General features: G+C 38.7%; 2 protein-coding genes across 5 annotated transcripts in view; one reads left to right on the forward strand and one right to left on the reverse strand.

Annotated features, from left to right (window-relative positions):
- Positions 1-16,806, forward strand: part of ALG2 (ALG2 alpha-1,3/1,6-mannosyltransferase) — a 78,620-nt gene extending 61,814 nt beyond the window's left edge. The window contains exon 3 of the transcript XR_008291077.1: positions 16,763-16,806. The gene's annotated coding sequence lies outside the window, so the exon portion shown is untranslated. The remainder of the gene's footprint in view (positions 1-16,762) is intronic.
- Positions 1-22,518, reverse strand: part of TGFBR1 (transforming growth factor beta receptor 1) — a 57,381-nt gene that overhangs the window by 9,075 nt on the left and 25,788 nt on the right. For 2 of the 4 annotated variants that reach the window (XM_053204884.1, XM_027039536.2), the window contains 7 exons: positions 19,408-19,653; positions 15,322-15,564; positions 10,110-10,340; positions 5,758-5,925; positions 3,978-4,134; positions 1,761-1,885; positions 176-306 (listed from right to left, as the gene is read on the reverse strand). In XM_053204884.1, the coding sequence (XP_053060859.1) occupies positions 176-306; positions 1,761-1,885; positions 3,978-4,134; positions 5,758-5,925; positions 10,110-10,340; positions 15,322-15,564; positions 19,408-19,653 (1,301 nt within the window). The remainder of the gene's footprint in view (positions 1-175; positions 307-1,760; positions 1,886-3,977; positions 4,135-5,757; positions 5,926-10,109; positions 10,341-15,321; positions 15,565-19,407; positions 19,654-22,518) is intronic. The other 2 variants (XM_027039538.2, XM_053204885.1) reach the window with 1 other exon arrangement.

A 22,518-nucleotide genomic window follows, 5' to 3' on the forward strand; every position in this document is an offset into this window, starting at 1 on the left:
GCCATGAAAAAAAAAAAAAGAAGGAAGGAAGGAAGGAAGGAAGGAAGGAAGGAAGGGAGAAAAAAAGAAAAAGAAAATTCTTGTGTCTATTTTCCTTAAAAAAAAAGAGGCAAATTTCCACTTAAGAAGCAGAAACAGTTTAGAAAATTGTATAGTATCCAAAAGAAATACTCACTTCACAACTCTGCCATCTGTTTGGAATATTTGGCCTTAACTTCTGTTCACAAACAACTTTTCTCATTTCTTCAACTGATGGATCAGAAGGTACAAGATCATAATAAGGCAGCTGGTAATCTTCATGAATTCCTATATTGGTTAAAAACAACAACAACAATTTTGAAGAATTTATTGATAATGCCAGACCATTCTTTGTCCAGACAGAAAAGGAACACCTGAGAGTCCTATTCAGGGTTCCATTCATGAATTAGCTAAGTGCTTATGGCTTGGTCTGTCTCATCCACATCTGCATCAACAACCCATCTTTCTGAGTTGGTACTGGGTCCAGTACAGCTTGCAACTAAATATCACCATGGGATCAGCAAACGCTATTTTTTTTAACATTTATTTATTTTTGAGACAGACAGAGACAGAGCATGAATGGGGGAGGGTCAGAGAGAGAGGGAGACGCAGAATCTGAAACAGGTTCTGAGCTGTCAGCACAGAGCCTGACACGAGGCTCAAACTCACGGACCGCGAGATCATGACCTGAGCCGAAGTCAGACGCTTAACTGACTGAGCCACCCAGGCGCCCCATCAAAGGCTATTTTGACGATGGTTAACCATGAGCTATGTTGACCAGATTGACAGTTTCCTATAGAACTCTATGGTACAAAAAATGAGAGTTTTTATTCTGTGAGCGCTTACCCTCTCACTTGGCACAGGGATCTACACTCTACCACGGAGATGTAAATCCTACAAGCAAATCGGAGGTGCAAGTCCTTTACCTCTACTTGGATCTGTCTTCTTCACTACATGTAACTCTTACTGTTACATAAACTTGAGACCTTAGTCTCAACCAAGCCTGGGCCCCCAAGGATAAGAAACTATTCCTCAAGTAAATATGGGAGTTTCTCAATCTAAAACTCAACCTAAGTTAAAACTTAGTTTAAAATATAGTGTAAGGGTGATATAACTGTATTCTGTATTTGTAACTTCCAGCTATGAAGTTGGACAAAATACCCACAATCTCAGAGGGGAAAATGAGTTTGACCCAGTTATAATTTAGAAACAGCTTCCTGGGTGGCCTCTCAAGTAGTCATCCACTCTAAATAACTATATGTCAAGATAACAAGGGCTTGGTTTCTGATGCTTCCCAAGATTTAAATGGAAAATAGAAAAAGAATACACTAGAATAAGTGTGTCATGTCATTTCCTCTCACCACAGATTTTATCTCCTTTATTTTCTTTGGCACTCTCAGTGATCACTGCTGATATGTGTAATCACACTCAATAAAAAAAGGCTAGGGGCACCTGGATGGCTCAGTTGGTTAGGTGTCTGACCTCAGCGCAGGTCGTGATCTCACAGTTCATGGGTCAAGCCCTGTGTCAGGCTCTGTGCTGATAGCTCAGAGCCTGGAGCCTGCTTTGGATTCTGTCTCTCTCTCTCTCTCTCTGTCCCTCCCCTTCTCACACTCTTTCTCTCAAAAATTAATAAACATTAAACAAAAATTTTTTTAATTAAAAAAAAAAAAAAAAACAAGGCTATCCCTGAACAGCTTCTCTGTTCATGACAAACTAATGGGGGAGGGGGAGAAATTTACCACCAATGGAACATCGTCGAGCTATTTCCCAGAATACTAAGCCCATTGCATAGATGTCAGCACGTTTGAAGGATTCAAAGTGTTTCATGTTTATGGAATCATCTAGAACTTCGGGGGCCATGTACCTAAAAAAGAAGTCAGCATTTTACTTTATGTAATGGTGGCCACAATACTTTTGAACTCTTTCATAGATTTTTTTCTCCTGAGAATTAAAAAAATAAAATAAAATAAATCAGTATTACCAGTATTACCTCTGAGATTTTTCTTCCCTTTTAGCATGGTTCTGCTACTTTTTAAAATGATTCACACTTCTTATAGAAATTTTCCCAAAGTTCATAAAGTACAAAGTAAAAAATCATTCCATTACTACCACCCAGTGTTAACACTTTGATCAACATCCTTGCAGATATCTCTCTCTATATATGGACATATACATACAATATTACATAACTAAGATCATATTACCCTCAAAAATATTAAATATCCATACTGATTTGAAAATTACTGATGTCAACTAAATCCCATGAAAAGTTGAAACAGCAATTTCATGCTATCTGCCTTAATGATCTTAGTTTCCAGTGAAAGACACACATATAATAACCATGACTATTATAAATGTCCTAACATATACCACCTACTTTGTCAAGTACTATGCAGGGACCATACATTTTAATCTAGAAATCTTCTCACTAGAAGAGGATGAAAGGAAGGACGAAGACATAATCCAGGGAACAAAATAATAGGAAAAAATGAATGCCAGTCCTCCTATTTTTTAGAGAGCAAGTGGGGGAGGGGCAGAGAGAAAGGGAGACAGAATCCCAGGCAGGCTCCACACTGTCAGTGCAGAGCCCGATGTGGGGCTCAAACTCATGAACTGAGCCAAAATCAAGTCAGACACTTAACCAACTGAGCCACCCAGGCTCCCGCCAGTCCTCCTATTGATGCCACATTGTAGGGTTTTCAAGTTTTAAAAAGCCTACTAAAGTTAGAGATCAGGATCCACGAAGACCTGATCTGCAGCAACCACTGTCCTGGACCCTAAGTCAAAAGTTCTGAGAGTCCCTGTTGAATCCAGAAATCACAGATACAACTGAGACAGAATGAAGCTTGGCTCTATCCAAAGCCGAGGCAGTAGTGTGAACATATGTTGTGGCAACATGCTGTGATACAGAGTAAGGCCTTTTGGGTCAGAAAGGCCAAGGTTCAAATCTCAGCTCTTCAGGTTACCATCCTTATGAGGCTGGCCTCATTATTTAACTTCCATGGGGCTGTTTCCTCATCTATGAAATGAGGACAAGGACACCTACCTAGTTATGTTCTTTTGAAATTCATGGATTCAACAAATGTTTACTAAAGACCTGCTCTGTATTAAGCACTGTAACGGATACTGGGAATCCAAGGCTGCTCTCAAGCAGCTTGCCATCCAGTGGAATATACAGATAGATAAATGGAGAATTACAATGTGCTAAGTGCCTTAACCGTCCAGGTTCAGCCTGCTGAGAGCCCTTGGTAAGGGCACTTCACTGTCGAGAAAAGGCTTCCTATGAGAAAGGAAGGGTGAGGACAAATCAGGGAAACAGCACATGCAAAAATTCTGAGGAAGAAAGAAAGGTGTATTCTCAGGAACTAAAAATAAGAAAATGGGGGCACCTGAGTGGCTCAGCTGGTTAAGTATCTGACTCCCGATTCTGGCTTAGGTCACAATCTTGAAGTCTGTGGGATTGGACCCCATGCTGGGCTCTGTGCGAACAGCACAGAGACTGCTTGGGATTCTATCTCTCCCTCTCTCTCTGCCCCTCCCCTGCTCTCTCTTTCTCTCAAAATAAATAAATAAACATTTTTTAAAAGTAATAAAATAAGGAAATGGTTGGGCTAGCTACAGTACAGCATATAAGAAGAGCAATAACTGAAATGATATATATACAAGACCCATTAAAATGATTGGCACATACTGGGCAGCCTATTAATGTCAGCTAATATTGTTATTATAATTAATATAACTAATGATAATATTCTGGAAGGGCCACCTTTCATCAGCAGGCATCTTTTAAAGTCAGGTAACCTTGGCTTCAGAGCAGGCAAGACCATGAGATCTTCTACCTGTGGGCAATCTAATAAAGTACAGGTTTGAGTTTCAGAAGATACGTATATACAAATGAGAAGGCAATGAAAAAGAAGTTGATTTCAGAAGGTATTAAATACTATTCACAAGTATACCTTTTTGTTCCCACTCTGTGGTTTGGAGCAATATCAATCGTATCTGTGGCTGAATCGTGTCTTACTGCCAGTCCTAAGTCTGCAATGCAGCAAGTTCCATTCTTCTTTACTAAGATATTCTTGGACTTCAAATCTCTATGAGCAATGGCTGGTTTCCCTAAAGAAACAAAAATTAAACGTGATTATTTAAAAGGTGATACCAGTCACAATTCTCACCTTCAGGTTCAAAGCCTCTACTCCTGTCCCAGCGCAGTGTCAAAGCATCTCAGCCCGCATCATCCACAATACCTGGACAGTTACTCAACAACCCCAAGCAAGTCATTATACCAAAAGTTGCTGAAATCACATTTCTTCAAAAAACATAGAGAAAATAAGATTCTCTAAAAGATGGTGCTCAAAAACTGTAAGTCTAACAACTCGAAGCCTAGGGGTTAAAGACGTTAGTTTGTTGACATCTCATGAATTATTTACAGAACTCTAGTCACAGACTGATATTTCAGTCTAAGAACCAAATATCTACATCACTTCATCTACCTCCCAACTGTAATGTACTCAGTATTAGATTCACAACCTTTAATATTAACCACTGGAAGACATGCTATTAAAAAATCATAATTACAGTGTGGAAACCCTAGAACCCTCCTCCATTGCTGGCAGGAATGTAAAACGGTACAGCCACTTCAGAAAAAAAAGTCACAGTCTGGCAGTGCCCCAACACCATCAATTACTGTATAATCCAATAATTCCACTGTGTAAGAGAACTGAAAATATATGCCCACACACAAAAAAATAAAATAAAAAAAGTGTACACCAATGTTCATGGCAGCATTACTCACAACAGCCAAAAGTGGAAACAACCCAAGTGTCCATCAACTGATGGGTAGATGTGGTACGTCCAAACAACAGAATACTATTTGGCCATAAAAAGGAATGAAGCACTGATATGTGCTACAACATGGATGAACCTTGAAAATACGTTAAGAGAAAGAAGCCAGTCACTAAGGAGTTTGGGAGGAAATAGGGAGCGACTGCTATGGGCACAGTATTTCTTTCCGGAGTGATGAAAAATGTTCTAAAATTGACTGCAGTGATTCACAACTCTGTGAATACACTAAAAACTGAGCCATACACTTAAAATGGGTGAATTGTATGATACGTGAATTATAACTCAGTGGAGCTGGTACAATCAACAACAATAATAATTACAAAGATGAGGCTAAGATGTGAAATAGCATGTGTGCAGTAAAGTGCGGAGTGATGGCAAGTGTAGAATCTCTACAGGAGAGAGAGATACTGGCATCTGATATCCTACATGGCATAAAAATCATACCACAACAATTTCGTAACTAAAATTTTTCAACTATAAACTGTCTCATGCAGTCTCCTTATCTCAGGGTTATATATAATTATGAGATGGCCAGATAATATTAGATAGCATGTTAATTTTTATAAAGCATCTTTCACATTACATTTGATACTACACATAAAAATACATTCTTTTAGACTTTAATTCTAAAATGAAGATCCTCAAAATCACAAGACTACATGCCACTTTTAAGAACTCACGAACATGTCAGTGGTGCCACAATGACTAGAGAATCTCTAAACAAATTCCTACATTGCTAATTCCACCTGAGATTTTCAACAGAAAGATAAAATAATTTCATTTAAAACCTCATTTTAAACATCTCCACTTAGGCTGACCTGTCACAAAAATTTTCTAACAGACATTAGATTCAGGGGAATTTAAAGCTTAAATAACAGAATTACTTGGAGTTACCTTGGGTACCAACAATCTCCATGTGAAGATGGGCAAGTCCACTTGCTGTGGACAAAGCGAGTTTTATCATTCCTTCCACGGTCACTGTGTATCTGTTCAAATAATCAAAAAGGGATCCATGCTCATGATAATCTGACACCAACCAGAGCTGAGTCCATGTACCGTTGTCTATAGAGCAGAATAACAATGCTTCAGATGGGTTGTAGAACATTTAAGATTTATCAATTCAAAAGTTACCACTTTTTACTCTTTTTACTCTTGAAATCCACAACTGTAACATATGATGATGGTACCGTAAGTGTGCATATTATTTCCTTCATGTTTTGTCTGTTTTATACTTTTACATACATATCTTTCAGATACTCTGAGTAAGCCCCCTAGTCTTGAGATAAGGCAAGGATAACTAATCCCATTTAAGAGATAAGGAGTCATAGTTCCAAAATGGTGACCTTGAACCTACACAGACAGTAACAGAGCGGGGACTCCTTAGTGGCTAGAAAAATGTCTGGTTCAGGTCAGATGCTCGATGGTTGTTTCTGGAAGGAGCAGGGAAATGACAGGAAGGAAGATGGGAAGTATCTGGAGCCTAGTGTGGCCACAGTAGGAATGGAATAGTACAGGACAAAACTGACTGTGAGCTTAAATGAAGAAATGCAAGCTTTATCACAGACTGTACCTTCAGTTCACAAAGAAGCCAGATAAGAGGATTATGAACCCAAGGTTTACAGCTTACAAAAAAATATAAAAATTGTGGTATTTCCCACTGACACATGGGAAAGCAGAGACAGGAACTAAAACGTCCAGAGGAAAAAAGCTAGGGCTGAACCCAGTTTTACATAACGTGATTCTGAACCTTGACAACTAGTAATATATATTCCAAAAAGGTTGCTTGTAAACTGATACATGGATTTGAAATGTGTTTTCCCATGGGAATCATGGTAAAGATTCTGGCTAGGCTTCCGGGCTAGGCTGGTCCACAAAAGCCTATTTAACCTAAAAGTAGCAAGAAAATCACATATTTCGTGAAATCACGCATTACGACAATACTAGGAGGTAGCACAATTCAGTAAAACATGCAGGCTTGGAGTCATTCTGACCTGGAGTGAAAGCCAGGGCCTCGTTGTTATGGATTATGTGACCTCAGATAAGTTTTGTAACCAATGAGCCTCTGTTTCTTCTTTTACACAGTTAAGAATACCTTACTTTTGCAAAAGTGTTAAAATTTAAAATATAAGATAATTAGTTAAGGAGTTAGTGTAACTCATGGCACACAAGAACTTAAAATAGGCAGTTTCCTGTTTTCTGAGACACCTGGGTGGCTCAGTCGGTCGAGGGTCCGACTCTTGATTTCAGCTCAGGTCATGATCCTGGGGTCATGGGATCATACCCGGCGTCAGGCTCCATGCTGAGCATGGAGCCTGCCTAAGATTCTCTGTCTCCCTCTGCCCCTCTCCCCCACTTGTGCTCGCTCTCTCCCCCTAAAAAATGAAAAATTAAAATAATTTTTGTAAACGTGATGTTTCCTACCCTACTGGTTGTAAAAAAAAAAAAAAAACCCACACAACTGACATAAAACAGCATCTATATTTTGAAGGTTTTTACTTGAAGGAAAGCAACTCTGATTAGAAGAGAATAAGAAAGGTATTTTCAGAAGATTCTAGAGGGGATTTCTGGGTACTTTCCAAAAGAATTTAGATATTCATGACACTAGTTCTTTATAAACTGTTCTTCATAAACTGTACAAATGAATTCTATTCAAACTTACACGTTTTTCTTTCCTTTGACACAGATGCATCACTACCTTGATCTGCATACTTACTAATCAAGACTGAATTCTGAAAGGCTGACAAATAGGAACATAGGCAGATGGAAGAAAGGGAGGTTTTCTGAGGTAATTAGCAAGAAAGGCAGAAGAGGGAGAAGGAAGAGGCTGAGCAATATAAAGGATTGTCTCAGGTGGAATTAACTAACTCAGGGGGATAAGGATAAAGGAGAAGGGAATTGGGGTGGATGGACTAGGTTCTGGGCAAAGTCCATTAACCCCTGACAAAGAAAAGAGGAGAGGGCAGGGAAGATGCAGCAGGGGCAGCCAGTTCCCATGTTGACCACCAGAGGACAGCACAAGCTTGGCTGCGGCCTGAGCAAACGGGAAGAGAAAGGCCAGGGCACAGAGCAAGGGCACCGTGTGCCAGTGTGTTTGCAACTTGAAATACGCCTAAAACAGGTTGGGCCTGGGTGCGTTTAGAGCCCCAAAATACAGATTTGAAAGCAACCACCACAGCCAAGTTAGAAACTATGCATGTGGGTAAGTTCTTCAAAGGAGCAATTATTGTTCATAGACCTAGAGCTCTCATAGGAATCAGTAAGAAGGGTTTTAGAAAACAAAGACAACTACTAAGAAATAAGAAATGACAGAAAATCTAGTCACGGAACATTATTTTTAAGGTCCTTTTAAGGGTTGGAGAGGAAGCTAAATGACGTAAAAGGCAGAAGAAAATGAAAATGAAGGACTTGGTCAAACAATGATCACTGCTTTTGTTTATCTGTTTTTAAGTTAAGTAATATGGAACTGGTAGTAACCACCGATAAATCACTGCCCACATCCATCACACCCATCACTACCCCTAAGTCACAAACAAGAGATTATCAAACATTATATGCCTCCTGATGTGATACATAGGAAGTATACAATATACAGGAAGGTATACAATATCACCAAGAAACCAATAAAATGTAATTAGATTCAGTCTCTAATTCTAACTACAAGGAGCAAGTTCTGAGATACTATGGAAACTCAATCAACAGAGTCCAGAATGAGCCAGACAGGACAAACAGTCCAGTTTCTTCAACAAATAAACTGCATGAAGAAAAAAAAGATTAAGAGGGAACATAGCAATTTTAAGTTTAAGTTTTAAGCAATTTTAAATCTAAGATAATTATCAACCAAACGCATTGTGTGGACTAAAGTGACACAAAGTGACAAGTGCAATGTGTGAACTCAAGTTATTCGTAAAGTGAATGACCAATTATTTAAAAAAAAAAAAAGACAACCGCAGAAATTTGAAAGTGACTAGATACCTGATGACATTTTAAAAAGTGACAATGGTCGTGTGGTCATGTTTCATTAAAGATTCCTTAATCTAAAGATGAAAATTAAAAATTTTTACAGAGAAAAGATCCATTATCATGTCTTTGGCTTCAAATAATTCAGACAGAGGCAGGAGGTGGAATCAGAGATCAAATGTGAGGCAATGAGCTAACAATCACTGTTGAAGCTAAGTGACAGGCATTCATTATACTCTACTCACTTCACTTTTCTATATACCGGAAAATTTCTATAACTGAAAACTAAAAACAAATCAAAACAACCCAAGTAATAAATGCTTACTGCAAATAAGTTTGAAAATACAGAGAAGCAAAAGGAAAAATCATCAACACTTAATATTCTGAAGAAATACTGTTGAGGAAAATGGGAAGGGAGAGGATGAAAAAGAGGACTATGGTTCTGGTCAATCTAAACAAGAAAATGATAACATTTTTTAAAAGTAGGAAAGCTGGGAAATACATCTGATTCTGGGTTGGGATGACAGGACCTCTAACACAAGTCTCTGATGAAGCTACGGAAGCAGGAACAGTGGACATGACAGTAGTAACTGAAGCCAAGACAGTAGGCGAAGGACATTCTGAAGCCACTGCTTGCAGTCACACTCATTCTGCCTCTCCACTGACGTGGCTTCTTTGCTTCCTGCGGCATCGGATCTGTGCCACAGGCAAGAAAGCGTCCGAATGATCACCGATAGGCAAGGTGGTCTTGGACAAACTATTTCTCTATTTAACTGAGTTTATTTTATTTATTTAAAAGGCTACTCAGCCCCTGGCAATTTAAAACACAAAATACACTGAGCAGTTATTTTCACTCTTCCTATAAACACGGTCATTACTATAGATCAGAATGCCCTAACAGTCATGAGGAAATTTAAAGGAAACAGATCTCTGGGCTCTATCCTATCTCAATTTTGAGCAACCAGAGTTTATAAAATTTTTTCTATGTTATGACTATACTCAATAACTAACTGCCTAGAAAAAAAGAACATCGCTTTTAAAAAATATACATTGCTCCTTATATTTTATAAAAACAATTAGAGATTTAGAAACATGTAGTCAAGAGTCAAGAAAACCTTTAAGAAGTTCCAGTTTCTAAAGGCTTCTAATATATTCTATTTGACTTAATGGGTCTAATCTGTATGGCAAACATTGATTTCTCACCCAATCTGACAATGTTTAGTAGCCATATCTGTGGAAAGGCTCAAGTAGATTTCATTCTACTCAAAGGAGAAGGAACTGTTACTGACCTTTATTGTCTGCCGCTATAAATCCCAAGATGTTTTCATGGCGTAACATTACGGTCTGATAAATCTCGGCCTCACGGAACCACGAGCGTTCTTCTCTAGAGGAGAATATTTTGACAGCAACTTCTTCTCCTCGCCATTTTCCCCGCCAAACTTCTCCAAATCGACCTTTGCCAATACTTTCTTGTAACACAATAGTTCTTGCAATTGTTCTCTGAACGAGCAATGGTAAACCTAAAGATAAGCATAGGCATTAAAGAGTGACTCAGGAACAGAATAACTCTTACAGCTCTATCTTTAAGGAGCTTACAGTCTCACTGGGAGACACAGACTTTATTTACAAAAACAACAATTCATATTTAAAATGAAAATAATAAATATAAGAATCTAGAAACTCCTGCTTGAGGGTCCAGGTAGACTTTGTACACTAAATTGAATTTTGACTGTCCTTTACAGAAGGGATAGGACCAAAGGATAAGAGGAGCTAAGAATTTAGGTAGGAGGAATATTCAAGCAGAGGTAGAAGAGGAAAATGAATGGATGTTTACAGAACCAGCTTGGACACACAGACGGGGATGGACATGGTAAAGCAATGGAAGAGAAGGGAAGCTGTCCACAAGAGTATGATGAGTACTGAATGTTGAGCCCAAGACGACCAATGAGAGCTGTGGATAAAACAGGAACTATTAAAAATTTCTGAAAAGGGCCCATGAGGGGAACGAGGAGAAGTAATTTAAAGATCTTATCTTAGAAGGATAAATGTAGTAATGGTTTTACTGACGGGAGAAGAAAAGTATGTGAATACAAGAAACATAAAATCAGTATGTACAATCCATACTGGTTTTTTTTTTTTAACGTTTATTTATTTTTGAGACAGAGAGAGACAGAGCATGAACGGGGGAGCGTCAGAGAGAGAGGGAGACACAGAATCTGAAATAGGCTCCAGGCTCTGAGCAGTCAGCACAGAGCCCAATGCGGGGCTTGAACTCACGGACCGCGAGATCATGACCTGAGCCGAAGTCGGACGCCTAACCGACTGAGCCACCCAGGCGCCCCAATCCATACTGGTTTTAATAAATCAGTAAAAATTATCACAGGAATCATTTCAAGACAAGCAACTTACTTGCTAGGAACTGGCTGCCTAGGCAACATTAGTATCTTAAAGAACGATGCCAAGTAACTTATAACTTGGTGATGGGACATTGGCATTATTTCACCATCTGAACATGCCCTACTCTAAAATATGTATTTTTAAAATACTGCCACACTCACTCATTTACAGAAAAGGATTTATCACTATCTACAACATTTAAGTAACACTGTATTTGGAACTATTCCAATTCACTTAATATCACATCCCCTATGGACTAAGGAAATGTCATCTTAAATTATACTGACCCTAACAGTAAAAATACCAGTATAAACTATGTTCTACACTTGTATTTTATTTATATGACCTATACACGTAAATTTATGTAATTTATAATCTATATTCAGAATTGCTTGGTAGACCAAATTAATCCAATGATAGTTAATGAAAATATGTGCTCTCTTGGTTTCCTAGTATAAAATGCTTATTAATCAGAACATTAAGTTTTTGCTTTAAAGTGACCAGAAAGTTTTTCCTCTTTTCATCTAGAAGTTTCTCAAATGGGTCCTTTTCTCTCCTTGCTCTTTATCCTCCCCACCTATTGCAAAGTAGTTAGCAGTCTAATTATAAGCAATTGTTTTTGTTGGTAAGGAGGCTGCTAGCTAAAAATAGATCTGTGAAAATTTCTTATTTAAATCAAGGAGCTCTTTAATATTATGAATAATCAATTCTTAGTTATGTTATTTAGTATAGATACTAATTCACAAGATTTTCTTAAAGCCTTTGACTGGGGTCACACGTCTAAAGATATAAAGTATACTTAAGAGTTAACTTCATGAAGCGACTCTGGGAGTTAGAAAGGCAAGGATAGGCACCTGGGTGGCTTAGTTGGTTAAATGGCAGGCTTGTGATTTCGGCTCAGGTCGTGATCTCACAGTTGTGGGACTGAGTCCCGCATCAGGCTCTGCACTGAGCTTGGAGCCTGCTTGCAATGCTCTCTTTTCCTCTCTGCCCCTCACCTACTCTCTCTCTCTCTCTCTCTCTCTCAAAACAGACAAATAAACTTTAAAAAAAAAAAAAAGGCAAGGAGTACAAGAGAAAGGGGAACTGCAAATGGGAAGGATGAAAACGTCTAACACATTCAGGCCTCATGTAAATGATACAGTCAAGAAAGGGGAAAGTTTTTGTCTCCCCATCATCACTGCATTCTAGATCCCAAACTAAAATTCAAAACCAAATCTAGATCTGTCATATTATCTATATTTAGTTACCACAACCCGTATGAATAAGTGAGCATTTTTAAAAAGTAATTAATTTTCTTCTAAAGAGAAAAAGAAACAGGCCTAACTCAAATCTCTATGTTATCTGCTTTCCTCTTCTGTATCCTTAGAAATGCTTGTGAGAAACATCAATATGCAGACAGGGTCCAAGCAGCTTCACATGCAGCAAACGAGAAAAACGAGACCGGAACAACCACGTACATTCTAAGAGACCATAAGCATGAACAAGACATAATGAACAGTGGCCTAAGAGACTTACTCTCTTCCCCAAACTGGCACACATGCACATGCTCACACATAGTTTACAATCTAATGACAGCTTAAATAAGGGCCCACATACAGCCTGTGATTCAGATAAACGCAACAGGGATCAGGCTAGCTTCAGGGGTAGAGCTGCCCACGGTTTCCAAGTTAAAGACACAGTTTTTGAGAAACAGAGATCAGGCCTTTCTTCCATTATGGTCATGGTACTGAATAATGAACATATGAATTCATAACATGAAATGATTAGTTTCATCTTTTCTCAGTGAGTGAAAGGGCTAAAAAGGCTTTTATGTAAAGGCATTTTACTCACAGTCATGAGTCCCATGCATGAGACTAAGGCTTTATAATGAATAGAAGGTAAACGAGTGGCATTTTCTGCTATCATTCTACATAAGATAGGTTCTGTCTCAATAAATTTGGAGGCTATTCAGCACATAATGAACTATGACAGGGAAAGGAGGCCTTCAACTAAGTTTTTTTTTGTAATGCAGCAAATTATACTGCATGTCAGATTCTTCTTCCAAATACCTTTCCAATAAGAGTAACACCTGTCATTTGGACCTAACTACAATTTATCAGAACATCTTGTCTCATTTGAACCTCACAACAATCCAATGACGTGCAGAGGGCAGGGTTCATTACTTTCATTTTAAAGATAAAATAACTTGGGCATGAGACATCAGCTAACTGCCCAAAGCCACAGGGCTAGCAAACAGTGTAGACCAGTTTTTGCAGGGTGGAGCATAAAAGGAGAGAAAGAAAGTTTCAGACAGCAGAGTTGTAGTTCCCGATGTATCTAGAAATACAGATAAAATGGAAAAAGAAGAATTTCATTCTTTACTTCATGTCTGTATCTTAAAAGGTTAATAAATGTATTCTTATTCAGAAATCAGCTGCCATGCAGACAGCAACTTCTTCTAATGCTTTAGGTGGGCTTATTCCCCTTGAGGCCTGATACATTACTGCTATGCAGGAAGTATGGCAATAAGGAATGAATTCCAAATGATTTGTAGCCACTCTGATTTTCTGTGACTTTGGTCTTTGCTTATCATAGTTTTTTGGCCTAGGGTGACTTCTAGAATGAGCCAGATGTTCCTTGGGAACCCTCTGGACTATACTCAGAATCAGTGGAAAACCCCAGAGAAGCCTTAAAACAAGCTCTCTCCATTCCTCTTAGCACTCCGGCCCAAAGACTATCACACTTCAGTACCAAGGCTGCTCTATCTCAGTAGAACCTCTCACTGCCTCCCTGCTCACAACAATCTCAGAGGTCCCTACAGGCTGCCTTGAGAGACCTGAGTCGCAGCACAAGCCTGTGTGTGTACTAGTGTCATGGACACAAGTCACTTACTGAATATATATGGCCAAAGTCCATGGAAGACTTCAGGCCAAGAAGCGGGTTTCCTCGTGCTTAAATGAATAAACAGATACGCATATAAATCTATATTCATTTCCTTAAAATAAACAGACATTTGTCACAGTGTGAAATTTTGTTGGTATCAGATGAGATTTCATGCTTCAGTCCTATTCCTACTCCAATCACAACTTCTGCTTTAATGTTCCTTTAGTTACTTGATTATAAAATTAGTGGAATTTTCATCATATATATTTTCAAATCTTCATTTTATCCATGAATCCAGGCTTTATCTGAAGTTGATTTATACTTTTCAAAAGACAGTGTTTCTCAGTATCTGCTCCAAATTTGTGATGAGGACATAGAAGCCCAAAAGAAGAAATACGGTTTAACCAAGGTCAGAGAGCCAACCAACGACAAAACTTGCACCAGAATCTTGATCTCTTGATTCCTAGCCCAGTGTCAAATTATGCTATTATAGAGGACAGGGGTCTTCCTCTCTCAGTGTCTTTTCAAGCTCATGCAACTGAAAAAATAAATCCCTTTCAGTTTAAACATGAAGTACTGCCATACCAAAATCCACTTCAAGAGATGATTCTGGCAATTAGCCAGTCTACTTCTGAAACCACAAGAATCAGCAAATGGAACTGAGAAAAGCAAACATCACAGAGGTCATGGATCCATAAAGCTATATTAAATAACAAGGTGGTTAGACATTTTCCTAAAGTGAGAAAACCAATTCGTTTAACAAAAAAACTAGGTCTGAGCTAAGGACAGCAATTTCATATGTTAAAAAAGCAAATAACCTTAAAAATTCCAAAAACATTTTCTGCCATGTTTGCTTTCAAACATCAAAATAAAGCTGGTAAACAATCCTGAATAGAGTAGGTAGCTACAGATCATTTGAACATCTATGAACTTCAGCCTCACTCCTAAGAAATTAATTGTCCTTATTCTTTCTATCTCATGGGAGTCATAAGAAGGTGAGAAAGCTTTGAAATTTATACAAACATGAAGATGACTTACAAACTTACTTCAACATTAAAAGTACATTCTAATTCATCTATGATGAATTAGCCGCAGACCTTAACTGGCCTTAAAGCTGGAATTAGTATTTACACTATCTTAAGTTTTAAACACAATACGCCAATTGGCTTAGCCAACTAATAAATAATACACTTCATCTTTAAAAGACTTCTTAGGAAAAAGGAAAAACAAGTATGTTACCTGATCCAGAACCTGATGTTGTCATATCATAAATTAAATCTTTCAACGTAGTGCCCTCTGAAATAAAAGGACGATCTAAGGAAGGATCCTCTTCGTTTGGCACTCGATGGTGAATGACAGTACGATTATGGCAGATATAAACCATTAACATGAGTGAGATGCAGACGAAGCAGACTGGTCCAGCAATGACAGCTGCCAATTCGACGGGACCAAGGCCAGATGATGGCTTTCCTGAAAAAGGGCCTCAAATGAAATAAACATCAACAATAGCAAAAACACTGAAGGTGGCATCCACAATTTCCTAATCCTCCCCATTTCATGCACTTGGCCACTACTCCCATTAGTCAGAGAGCCTCATTCCAGCAGCTCATAGGGCTCAAACCCAGAACAAATAAATCATTTAGTCTTCTCCCATTGGCCCCCCTTTCATGATCATCAGGTCAGACAACATCCACTTACTCTTCTTCTGCTCTTCAGCCTCGTCTAAATAAAGCCAGTGACCACCAACATTCCAGGACATCACTCTCAGGTCACTAATCACTCTCTGGTCACTCTCAGGTCACTAATAAAAGAACCAATGATCTGGGGCACCTGGGTGGCTCAGTCACTTAAGCATCTGACTCTTGATTTCGGCTCAGGTCACGATCTCATAGTTCGTGGGATTGAGCCCCACACCACACTCTGTGCTGACGGCCTGCTTGGGATTTTCTTCCTCCCTTTCTCTCTGCCTCTCCTCCTCCTCCTCTCTCTCTCTCAAAAATAAGTAAATAAACAAATTAAAAAAAATAATCTGGAAAAACTCCCATTAATGTCTTAAAAGTCCTTTTTTTAAATCAAGTTTTTAAATTTTAATTCCAGTATAGTTAACATACAGTGTTATATTAATTTCGGGTACATAGTACAGTGATTAAACAATTTTATACATTACTCGGTGCTCATCATAAGTGTTAAGTCTTTTTTTTTTTTTTAAAGAAGTTTGGCTTGTCTTCTTATTCCAAGGCCAATAATATATACAAATGGCAGGCAAAAAAAAAAAGTATAAATATAGATGAGCAAAAGTAAAATGAAAAAAAATTTTCTTTAGCCTTACTAGCCCCACACAATTCACATTTTAGTATATGTCTGTGTATATATATCTATCTCTATCCATTTTTGTAAGTTTTTATTTACTTAATCTCTACACCCCACATGGGGCTCGAACTCAGGACCCTGAGACCAAGAGTCATATGCTCTTCCAACTGAGCCAGCCAGACACCCTTCCATCCATTTTTTTAAATGTAAAATATATCTTTTGCTTTGTTAATAGAGTTTACATGTATATACTTCCTAGTCTATGTTAACCACTTGTACTTTTTTTAATTTTTATTTTTTAAAGTTTATTGGAGTGTGCCCATGCTCTCATAAGTGGGAGAGGGGCAAAGAGAAAAAGAGAGAAAGAGAGAGAGAGAGAGAGAGAGAGAGAGAGAGAGAGAGAGAGAGAGAGAGAATCCCAAGCAGGCTGGGCACTGTCTGCTCAGAGCCCAACATGGGGCTTGATCTCACTAACCAAGAGATCATGACTTGAGCCAAAATCAAGAGTCAGACATTTACCACTTGGACTTTTATTTCAAGATCATTTATATTCTTATAATCTCTTAATAACTAACATTTTGCATTATTTCAGAAACACATTAATTACATTGGCATTAATCCTGAGCCTTGCTGGTTCACTGCTCAGAACCATTTCTTTCATATCACAACTTTCCCATTCTTGAGATCTTTACTTGGATTGATGTCTTATGATAGAATCCTAATTCTTATAATTTCTTTTAAGAAGAGCACATGGGTTCTCATACACTGAATACTTATTATCTAAAAATGGCTGTTGTTTTTATACATAGAAAATCTTGGCAGACCTAAGGAATTTTAGGTAACAATTAATATATGATGTTCCATTAACTTCTGATATTTAAAAAAGCAGAAAATCTGAACTTTTTCTTCTTTTTAGAGGTAATCAGTGTTCACTTGTGCCGAATGCATAAGCAATTTTTTTCTTCATTCTTGAAACTGACATTTTATTATATGTATTTCATTACGTATTTTTTCATTAATTTTGCATAACATTCTTCTCTTCTGTCTGCTCATTTGTCATTTTCTGGAATTTTTGTAGTAAGTGTATTGGATCACCTAGATTTATCCTCTATAGCTCTTAATTTGCTCACCCTCTTTTCTCCTTGAATTATAACACAATTTCTCAAGCTTATCTTGCCTTAAGCTTGTATCACACTTAACTATAAAATATTAGTATCCAGTCTGCTATTCACTCTCAATACTGCATTTTTAAAAATAATTCATCAGTTGAGCTTTTCATCTAAAAGTGATCTTTCGGGGCGCCTGGGTGGCTCAGTCAGTTAAACGTCCGACTTCGGCTCAGGTCATGATCTTACGGTTTGTGAGTTCCAGCCCCGCATCAGGCTCTGTGCTAACAGCTCAGAGCCTGGAGCCTGCTTTGGATTCTATGTCTCCCTCTCTTTCTGCCCCTCCCCTGCTCTCTCTTTGTCAAAAATAAATAAACATTAATAAATAAATAAATAACTAAATAAATAACTAACTAACTAAATAAATAAATAAAATAAAAGTGATCTTTAACTGAAAATGGACTTTAGACTTTCTGGGAGTTCTTCCCTATCATGAGGTAAGTCTTTTTCATAGGATTGATTAATCCAGTTCAGTTCACTTCTGAACCACTGAATCTTTTCATTTGGTAAAATTTTTTTTTTATTTTTATTTTTTTGCTGTTTGCTTATCAGACACCTGGGAATGAGGGATTTATGTATGTTGAGCATTAGAAATGAAGTGAGTTCTTCACAACGCTTTATGAGTCTTCATTTAGATATTTCAAGCCAAATGGAAATGGGAAATTGTGGAATTATAATTTTTCTTTGTCATTTTAGAATTGCAGATGCCTAAACAGAAGTCAGAAAAATCAGTCTGATAGAAACTTGCCATGGGGAGCTTCCCCACCATGCTGAAAGGTCTGGTTTTACTTTGCTGTTATCACTTGAATGAAGTGCAGGACTGCCTCGCTCTGTAACCTGTGGGGCTGGCCCTTTTCTGCTGGGCCACAGCAGTGCTTCCTACTCTAATTAGCACGATGCCTGGACCAACTCGGAGTGGAGAGGGAGCACTGTGGTTGCCTCCGTGACCAATGAAAGCAGGTGCTTCCTAAAGAAGGATAGGGCATTTCCTCCTGTAACCTCCTCACCCGAGTGCCTCAGTGTAAGGTTAGGTGGGATTCTGTAAAAGGTGCTTTCATGTACTTCTCTTCATCTGGGTAGTCAATTCTTCACTAGGCTGATGCTATCTGCACTACAAATTATAGAAGTTTCTCACAAATATAGGCATGAGGCTGGTATTCTTCCATTAATTCTGCTAGCATGAATACAGGTTTCCCCCACTTTTATATTGAATATTCTATATTGCCACTGTAGAAATTCAGGATTTGAGGAAGTGATGGAAGGAGTTAAATACATGTGCTCAGGCTAACATCTTAAACCAGAACCTGAACATTAATCTAATTCTAAGAATTTATGAAGCCTTCAAATTCCTGGCTCGGCCAGAACACTGTTAAACGTAAACTATGGTGAAGGACCAAAAGCCCTGAAATCATATATAATGATTTGTATATAAAGATCATAAAGCAAAGTTAAATTACAAAATGAAGGCATCTGGACTGTTTAGTGCTGCACTCAATTCCTGCCCATTACCGACTGCTTTAAAAGGCTGGGGCATCATACAAGGAAGAGAAGGCCACTCTGAGGACAAAGCAGGGACACTCTGAGGATGTACTGCTGCAGCAGCCCTGTCAGAATCCGCCTTGAAGAGGATGGCCTTTTAGGCATAACAGACCTCAGAGAAAGTCTATTATTGGAACCACGTTCTCCAACAACACACACCCAGCAGGCAGGATCTTGGCTACTCCTATAACTCTACAACTATGGACAAGTTCCTTCTTGCCTCTCCACAGAGCAAGGTTTTAGTTCTAAAACCTGGGTCAGAATCAGCTTTTCTTGCAGTATTAGAGAAAAGTCTTACACAACCACTTACCAACAGTCGGGAGTTCTATTTTATTGCAGTGGTCCTGATTGCAGCAATACGTTGTAGTGACAGAGCCGGTTTTTGAAGACGGTGCACACACAAACGGCCTGTCTCGGGGAATTAGGTCAATTTCAGCTATACACATGCTATTGTGTATAACTTTGTCTGTGGTCTCTGTGACAGAGACAAAGCAGAGCCCATCTGTCACACAAGTAAAATTGTCTTTTGTACAAAGGTGGCAGAAACACTGTAATGCTGGGAAAAGAGAAGATTCTATTAGAAAAAATTCTCAAGGTTCACAATATGAAGTTATCCCGTATTCACTAAAATAATACATTCCTGATCCTATTATAATACAATTTCTTTGCACTGTTCAAAAAATAAAATGCTTATTTCTCTCAGAAGTTCCAAATTCTGTTGAGAAGCACACATACATAGGAGTCAAATGTGATAAAATCGGGACCGAGGTTTTTTTCTAAAACTTTTTGGTTTACAAGTACAGAAAAATTCTTACAAGTAATTTCATCAAGGTAAGCCTCTCCCATTTGAAACACAGTACATGTAAATTTTTAATGGTTATTCTTATCAGCCCAAAGCTATGTATTCACATATTCCCCCACCTGGAAGCAATATGTGAAAATACAACTACCTACTTCACTAGAGGTTGGAAATGTCATTTGGGTGGATTTATGGTAATGGAGTAATGGAAATAGATTTGTATTTCTCTTTCCTCTTGTGCAAACCCTGAGAAAGGCATGTATCTTCTAGCTAGGATTAGGGTGCTTGCTCAGTAAGCCAAGGAGACTGCACCAGTTAAGGCAATCATAGACTGGAGAAACACTAGCAACATGCCCAGTTGTATCTTTTGATCTTTATGGCTTAACTGGAGAAGTGACTCCTTCAGGGAAGTCTTCCCGTAATTACCAACACCTTCCCCTACAAACAGACACAGACCTTCCACCATGGTCTCCAATGAGGTTAAGTGCTTCCCAAAGCACACATTAACAGGATTGCTATATTTTTTCTCTCCCCTATGAAACTATAAGCACATTGCAGGCAGAGATCCATATTAATTATTTCTGTAAATCCATGTCTAGCAGGCCTGTTACATACCAACATTCAAAAAACTTTTGTTAGGGGTGCGTGGGTGGCTCAGTCGGTTAAGCGTCCGACTTTGGCTCAGGTCATGATCTCGCAGTTTGTGAGTTCGAGCCCTGCATTGGGCTCTGTGCTGACAGCTTGGAGCCTGGAGCCTGCTTCAGATTCTGTGTCTCCCTCTCTCTCTGCCCCTCCCCTGCGGGCACTATGTCCCTCTCTCTCTCTCTCTCTCTCTCTCTCAAAAATAAACATTAAAAAATTAAAAAAAAAAAACCACTTTTGTTAAATGAATGATAGAATGGGCACTTAGATTTCACTACAAACTCATAAAACTGCAAAACACAGTTATGTCCTTAGGTCCAAACAAACTTCCCAATTACTCGTTGGAGAGGAAAACGTTACAGTCCAGATATGTAGTACACAGAATGGCTACCTATGATGAGACCAAGGAGGTCCACAGAAACAGCATATCTAAAAAAAGAATAGCTAGACAGGCAGGCCAGAAGAAAGCTAACTCTCTGAACAGCTTACTGTGCAGGAAAGGAGAACTCAACAGGCTTGTGATGCTCAAATGTTGCATATTCCCAAGAAAGGCCTGTTTAGGACTGGCCCTTGGCTAGTCCCTAGGCAATAAGCTCTGAGCCCTTGGCACATTCTCCCTGATACAAACACTGCAAACCTGTGTGACTGAGACCCAATAAAAACTCTGGACACCAAGGCTCCACTGAGCTTGCCAAGCTGCAACACTCTGCACGTGCTGTCACAGTGATGCTGAGCTATGGAGTGAGTGCACCTGTGCCACTGCACTGGGCCAGCACACCTGGAAGCTGGCACCTGGTTGCTCCTGGGATTTGCCCCATGTGCCTTTTCCTTTTGAGGATTTTAATATGTATCTTTTCCACTGTAATAAGCCATAACCATGAGTACAACAGCTTTTCTGAGTCTTGTTAGTCCTAGCAAATCACTGGGCCTAAGGGTGGTCTTGGGGACCTCAACTCACTTGCTAAAACCAAACTCAGGAATGTCAGGATTGCCTCAATCAAGTGCTTCTTGGTTGCTGGCTTAACTAATATACTTACTACCTTTACAGACCAGCAATGTTTTACCTTAGTCGTCATAAAAAAAAAAAAAAAAAAAAAAAAAATTGGTCTTTCTTCTTCTTAAATAGTTCAGCTATTTGAATTAACTCCTCCCAAACACAAGAACTCAAAAAGAGTATTAAAAAAGACACAGTCATAGTCCATAGTCTAATACTTAAAGATTATTAAAAGAGACAGTTATTCACAGTGATTATAGGTTCCCCGGGTATAATTTCCTAAGGAGGGATTCTGACTAAAAAATCCATGGACTGGTTTCAGGGATACATGAATGCCATGAAACTGCAGGTCAAATATATGGCTTTCAAGGTTTGTTGCTTTCAGCAGAATCACAAAGGAGTCTGTCACCCACAAAAGATCACAACCACCACCATAGGAGACTGTCATCATTCTCTCCTGAATCCTCTGTACTCATGGTGAGTCAATCGACCAATACTGTCTAACCATTAGTTTTATCAGTTACTCTACCAAAAGCTTAGTGTACCAAGACTAACTTATGGTTCCAGCACCTGAAGAGCTCCAAGGCCTACAGAAGGCGAACGCTACGATACAGTGTGTAATTGCTATGTATAAAAAATACTGCCATGAATACTCTCTCAATTCTAAGATCTTCATCCTCTCTCTTAGCATATATGAAATGAGACCTACATGCTTGGCCTAACAAGACTTTTACTTTTGGATTCCAACTTACAGCTCCCTTTGCAAATGCCATCTAAGGCCACACATTTCCCACCATCATGTCTTTCATGGCCATGGTCTTCACACATACTATCTTTCTGCTTCATTTAAACCCACCTCTCATCCTTTAAGACCCTATTCAAACAAGATCTTTTCCATGATATGCTCTAAACTCTTCCTCACCCTTAAGATAACTGGGTGGGTCCTTATGATACGTTTCCTAGTCTTCTTTGTGGACCTTTAAGAC

This window comes from Acinonyx jubatus, chromosome D4, assembly GCF_027475565.1.
Source record: "Acinonyx jubatus isolate Ajub_Pintada_27869175 chromosome D4, VMU_Ajub_asm_v1.0, whole genome shotgun sequence".
NCBI lineage: Eukaryota > Metazoa > Chordata > Mammalia > Carnivora > Felidae > Acinonyx > Acinonyx jubatus.